General features: G+C 35.1%; 1 protein-coding gene across 1 annotated transcript in view; it reads left to right on the plus strand.

Moving 5' to 3' along the window:
- The window catches only part of PAK3 (p21 (RAC1) activated kinase 3), a 289,996-nt gene that overhangs the window by 191,884 nt on the left and 91,464 nt on the right, over window positions 1–6,648 (plus strand). The window contains exon 5 of the mRNA XM_025050559.1: window positions 4,855–4,955. Coding sequence (XP_024906327.1) covers window positions 4,855–4,955 — 101 coding nt within the window. The remainder of the gene's footprint in view (window positions 1–4,854; window positions 4,956–6,648) is intronic.

Below are 6,648 nucleotides of genomic sequence, written 5' to 3' on the forward strand. Positions count from 1 at the left end.
GTGGTAGCAGCATTGAGTGTAGGAAGAAAGACTGAGAACCAAAGTTCTCAATGGATGTGGGTACCTGACCAGAAGTAAATGGCAATAATCTTAAAAGGAGGGGATTTTGTAGGCATATGCAGTAGTACTGACCTCAAATAAAACAATTTGGAATTAAGGGGGAAACTCTGCCCTTCCTCATTCCCCCAGGCCTAAAAACTTGAGATGGGGAAGAATGAGCAGTGTCCACCAGAATTATCTGAGGAAGTGCTACCCTTGTTGGATAGTAAGATTTAGGTTTTTTTTTCTTCTCAATCCTAGCTGCTTAATGAAAATTCCTGAGGAACTTCAGAAATGAAAGGAGCTTGGGTCTATCCCAGACCGAATCTGAATCTCTAGGGGTGGAGCTTTTAACTCTCTCTCTTTTAAAAAGTTTCCTAGATGAGAGTTGTGCACAGTGAAATTTGAGAATCTAAGGCAGGAAGTAAAGAGGACATTTAATGAAGAGAGTGAAGATGCAGGGGAATTTGTAATGGATCAAGTTCTAGCACTGGAGGAAGTGTGGAAAATTGAGGTGGGACATATAGAAGAGGACATATGACTAGAGGGACCTTTCTTTCTTTCAAAGGTAGTAGAATGGAGAAAGGTGTTAAGATGAGAGATAGGAAAGATTAGCTGGCCCCTGGAGTTACAACCAGAACTCATGTACACTTAGAGGGTCCCAAGGCCAAAAGTTCTTTGCAGTTTGTTGTCTAATCAGCAATTTGTGGCCTTTGTTCTAGGTTCCAATAGATTATGGGTGATATGCTTAGAAAGTAGTACTCATTTGATCTTCTGCTCTCTGCAAAAACCAACCCAGAGTTGATCAGGCTGAGTCTTATCCCAAGATTCAAGTTAAGCTGAATTTTAATATAAATGACCAATGCTCACAGAGTTTTCTGGGGGAGATACAGACATTGTAGTGTTCCTTAAAAAAAGGTTCTCATCTAGGCTTCATTTAATCACTAAACATTTACTAAAGACTAGAGCTCAAATATATTGAGGTGTTTTATTTTGTTTTGTTTGATGCTACTAAGTAATAAATAGTGTAGCTTTTAAGAGCTTAGTTTCTGTAGCTGCAGTTGGAACTTAGTTCAAATCCTGACTCTGACACCTGCCAGCTATATAACCTGAGTATGTGGTTTAACCCCACTGAGTCTTGTTTTACTCATCTATAAAACAATAGTAATACAATAATAATACAGCCTACCTTATAATGTTGTGATTAAATGAAATTACCTTAGAAGCACTTTGCACGCAGTGCATGTCCCATAAATGATAATTATTAAGTGTGCAGACATAAGGCAGGTGCTAGAGAATGTGAGAATGCATAAGATACAATCTCTGCTGTGAAATACTTCAAATTTTAGCTAGAGATGTATGTAAAGAAGAAATAACAATCCAGTGTTGATAGGTGTCAAGCTCAGAGTATACACTGGGTAGTTCTATAGGAGCATGAAGAGAGGGCATTTAACTTTGTCTGCAGAGGGAAGACAGGAAGAGACTTACTAAAGGAGAGGAAGCCCAAGAGTGAGTCTTCAAGAATAAAAACTAATGGGAGTTATACACACAAAGCAGAGGGTGCACAGTAAAATGTAAAACTTTCCAGGCCTTGGCCTAGCATGTGTAAAAGCTTGGCAGTAAGAGAAAAGCCAGCAGGGGATGGACAAAAATAATGAAAGGGATTAAGAAGTACAAATTGCCAGTTATAAAAAGAGTCATGTAAAGTACAGCATAGGGAATATAGTCAATAATATTGTAATAACTATGTATGGTGCCAGATGGGTTCTACACTTGTATGGGTAGTCACTTCATAAGGTATATAAATATCTAATCACTAAGTTGTATACATGAAGCTAATATAATATTGTATGTCAACTGTAACTGAAAAATAAAATTTAAAAATAGTGAAAAGCCAGCAGTTTAAGGGAGCATGAAATGAGTATGGGACCATGGAGGCCATGGCAAGAATAGACAATGGATAAATAAGATGGGGGCAGATCATGCAGGCTCTTTGATAGCATGCTAATGAGCATGGACTTTTAACATATGGGTAATGGGGAGCCATTTAAAGATCTTAAAGGCAAGAATGTGGTCAGATTATTATATTTCAAGAGATTACTCTGGTCACAGTATAATGAATTGCAGGGGCAAAATTGGAGGCAGTAAAACCAAGTGAAAAATTCTGGTACCTTGGACTAAGATAATGGTTTGTGGGGATGAAATGAAGAAGATGGATTTTAGACGAGTTTGGGATATAGAATAGAGAGAACTTGGTGACTAAGGTAGAATAAAGTAGGAGTCAAAGAAGCTCCTCAACTTGTGATTTGGGCAGTTGGGCCAGTGCTGGATTACACAATAGTCAGAGTAAGCATTGTGCTTAAGGCCCCACAAATCAGGGTCACTCAAAATGTGGAAACATTAATTTCGGTTATAGCTCAGCCCAAGTGGAGTGTTTATATCCAGTGGAATGTTAAATGTGCAGCCAATACTAATGGAGAAGTAGGGAGAGCCTATTTGCTGGCAAGAGAGATCATGAATGCAAATTGATATAACAATTGGAGACATAGATTAAGATATGAGTTCTTAACCTGGAGTCTAGGGGAATTGAACCTCTGAAGTTATATGCAAAATTTTACAGATGTGTATAGTACATTTTTATGGGCAGAAGTTCTACAGGTTCAGATTTTTCAGAGTGGTACCATGAAGCAAATAAAACTTCTTCGTAGTTCCTCACTTGCCTAGGACTCTTCCAAGGCCCTACGAGGAGCCCTAGCAATTTTGTGTTCTTTTTACTTAAAGGAAGCTTTTCTTTCAAATTACATAAAGTGTCTAGTCCCACAAAATCTAGATCTACTCCCTGCCAACAACAGATTAGGGAATTACTCAACATGAATTAGTATCTTGAAGTGGATGCCATCTAAGATGAATGAGTGCAAAAATAGGATTGCAGAAGGTCAAAGAATGTGCTAGAAAAGGCAAAAGAAGGAGAAACAATGCCAATCAAATAAAAACTGGTCATGGTGGAAGCAGGAGAATCAGACCACATTGTCAAGGAAGTAGAAAGAGAGATGGTTAGCCATGTCCAAAATGAATGGGAGATCAGGAAAGAGGAAAAATAAGAAAATGACAACAAAACTCACTAGGATAACTTAAGTCAAGTGACAAAAACAGAAAGCTGATTGTTCAGTTTTGCATTTGTGAACAAGTGAAAATGGTGGTTGAATAGTGTGAATGGTAGCTACAGTCCACAAACATGCAGGAAGATAGAAATACCAACAGAAAGCTCTAAACTTCACTGTTCAGTTAAGCTACTATTCATCAATAAAGTAGGCTCACTGTAAAATGGAATCTATACTGAAGATAAGTTAGATGGCACATATATTTTTCTTCAAAATGAGTCCTAAATGTGTTCCATGGCCAGGCAAAGGTTTTGAGTGACCTTCATCCCCACCCCCCCACATCCAGCCTGTCCTAATCCAGTATCCTGATTCTCTTATTACTTGAATTTTGATATTTCTGCCCCATATCTCTATCTTTTGGCTGGAAATACAGAGCAGTGAGAAAGGGTAAGAAGAGAAAAGAAGCCAGAAGAATGACATTTGAACATAAATGCTTTTGAATTTAAAATTTTTTTCTGAGTAACTCACAAAACCAGTAATCCATATAAGGTTAATTGGATGTTATCTGAAATCCAAGCCAAGGAAACATCTATTTGAACCGAAATATTCTAAGTTGGCCACCTGGCAATTCTGAAGTTTATTGGTTTTAATTGAGCATATGTGATTCGTGCTGACTTGCCCATTATTAGGAGGGTGGGTATTATTATATTTTTAGTGTGAAATGCAGCCTTATCAGAGATATATGCTCAAATCTGATGACATGTCTATTATGGAAGCTACTAGATGCCATTTTACAGTCTTTTCATAGTAACTTCCTTCTGGGATCTATTTCAAGATGGACTGATTTCATTATTGTTCCCAACTTAATTTCTTCAGTGATTATATTTTTAAAGGCTTTTGACTTATGAATATTGATGTGCTAATTCATAATTCTGTCACTATAAAAAATCTGGTACTTGAGAACAATGATTTTGAATGGCTAATAGGACAGAATATAATGGGGACATTGAAAATAACTACAAACTAGAATGACTAAACCAAGAAACTGGTTTAAAGTTTCTAAAAACTAAATAAAATTAAATCAGTAAAAAAATTTAATTGGTATTTTCTTACCAGCAATGTGCTTGGCAGGAAATATTTAAAAACATTTTAATGATAAAGATTTGTAGTATTATTGATTTGCAATAGTATTCTTATTGAAAGAAGATCAAGAGCCTATTAAGACATGCTTCATAACGTAAACATGTAAATGATGGAAGTTCTAGCTACTTGATGATTAGCTAGGGTTAACATGAAAGCAATTCATAACACTTTTATAGATAGCATAAAGTAACCCTTAGCTTGACTTGTGTGTACTGAATTTTTTCTTTATTAAGTAATATTTGATTCAGCAAAGCCAGTTAAACACAATATACCTAGATACCTGTTGGTTACATCATTAGACTAGTAGAAGACATAAATCAATTTGACTGCAGGTTTTGTTTGAACTGGATTTTTAAATTTTATAAGTTATTTAGATATAACATTTTCCGTCAAACTCTCAGCAATCCACTTCTGTGAATAAAGTTATAATTTCCACAGTACAGTATTGTTAAAATTGTGTTGAAACCAATTGTCTTTCAACTTTGTAACTGTTTTTGATTAACCTAATTGTACAACTTCTGGATGCCAAAACTGCATTCCAAATAAATATATGTTAACATTTTGCCTTTAGCCAATAAGAAGAAAGAGAAAGAACGCCCAGAGATCTCTCTTCCTTCAGACTTTGAACATACGATTCATGTGGGGTTTGATGCAGTCACCGGGGAATTCACTGTAAGTAAGCTCCTTATTTTGTTTTGTAAGCCATGAAAAAAATTCTTTATGAAAATGCCATGTCCCAAAATGTCAAACTTGAAGTTTTGGATGATTTCAAGTAAGATGGACTTTGCCTAGACAATCACAGGTGGGACTAGAAGATGGTAAGAGTGTTGGCAAAATTATTTTGTCCATCTTAACAAAAATGGCTGATAGCTGTGTTATCTTCAACTTGATTGAAAATGTTAGTTTACCATGGCACAGGAGATGTAGACCTGGTAGAGACCCTGCTTGATTGAGCCTATTCTTTATTATTTGAAGTGAATCAGAGAATCGCTGACTTAACTTGGCCAGTGAAAACAATCCATCTGGATAATTCAGGCCTTACTTTGGAATCTGGATTACCCAGATTCACTAACTACACTAACCCAAAACTTCTGTATTGACCTGTTCTTCTCTTTGATTTCAAGAACATAACTATTTTTAGGCTTCACAGGTATATTTCGTAGACATTCAAAACAACAAATCCCATGTTTCAGGGAGAAATATAGATGGATAGATTTGTATGATTTAGTGGTTATGTACCTCCTCCATATATAATCCAGAAAAAAATGCCAATAAGAATTCTCTAGAAAGACCATAGCTATATATCCAGTCATTCTTTAAATATGTGTAGTGCTCAAGTAGCACAGAATCTCAGATCTATATTTTATACTTTTCTTTGTAAAGATCTGGCATCTTTTTTTTTAGATAGATGAAGGAAGATTGTGGCTAGAAATATGTCCCCAAGAAGATAAACTATCTTTTTTTTTCATACTAGTAAGGAACTCAGTCAAAAAGTGCATTCTGAGATAATTTTGAATGCATTCAGAAAAAAATCTTTAACAGAACTGTCACCATCGATTTTGGGGTTGTTAAACCAGAGATAAATGTTGATATTCAATAATTGAATTTTCTGTTTCAAAACATTGTGGTTAGTGAGTAGACTGTGTCATATGATTAAGTGAAATAAAAAAAGAAGGGATAACTTAATTGGATTTGCAGAAGCAAACCATGTCTCTGAATCGACAGCCAAATTATCTTATATATTTTTTTTTAATTCTGAAAGTAAGCAATATGAGAATGAAATGGAAACTTACATCTTAGCCTTGTAAATTGATGTGAGTGATTATTTCTATGTTCTCAGTAGCAAGGAAAATAAAACATTAATAAGTGCTGACATTGATAAATTTCAGTTACTGGTAGGATTTAACCAATTTCATCACTGGAGTCAGAGACATTATTCAAATGGCCTTGAGTTTGAGCCTAGTCTCTGTTCTTTACTATATTTGAGATATCTTCTAAGCTATACTTAGGGAATATAACCTTACTGTCACCACTACCGCTACCATCATCACTATCAAAAAATAATAATTTTTATAAACTGAACAAGTTTAAATTTCTTTAAAAATCATATTGACTATTTTTTGACATTTGTAACAGTAAAAGCACATAAACTTTATAAGTTCTGTCTAATATCTCTTCCCTTTTTTATTTTATGAACTTTATCCTTCTAGTTTTTTATTTTCTGTATGCTTTCCTTCTGTTTAAATTTCTCGTGTTTTATTGTTGTCATTCCATATTTTTCTTTTCTTTTTTCCTTCCTCTTTGTTTTTTGATGTGAAAGTTTTCTTCTCCACTATTCTCCTGTGACATTCTGGTTCCTTTCTTC

This window comes from Pteropus alecto, unplaced genomic scaffold (assembly GCF_000325575.1).
Source record: "Pteropus alecto unplaced genomic scaffold, ASM32557v1 scaffold107, whole genome shotgun sequence".
NCBI lineage: Eukaryota > Metazoa > Chordata > Mammalia > Chiroptera > Pteropodidae > Pteropus > Pteropus alecto.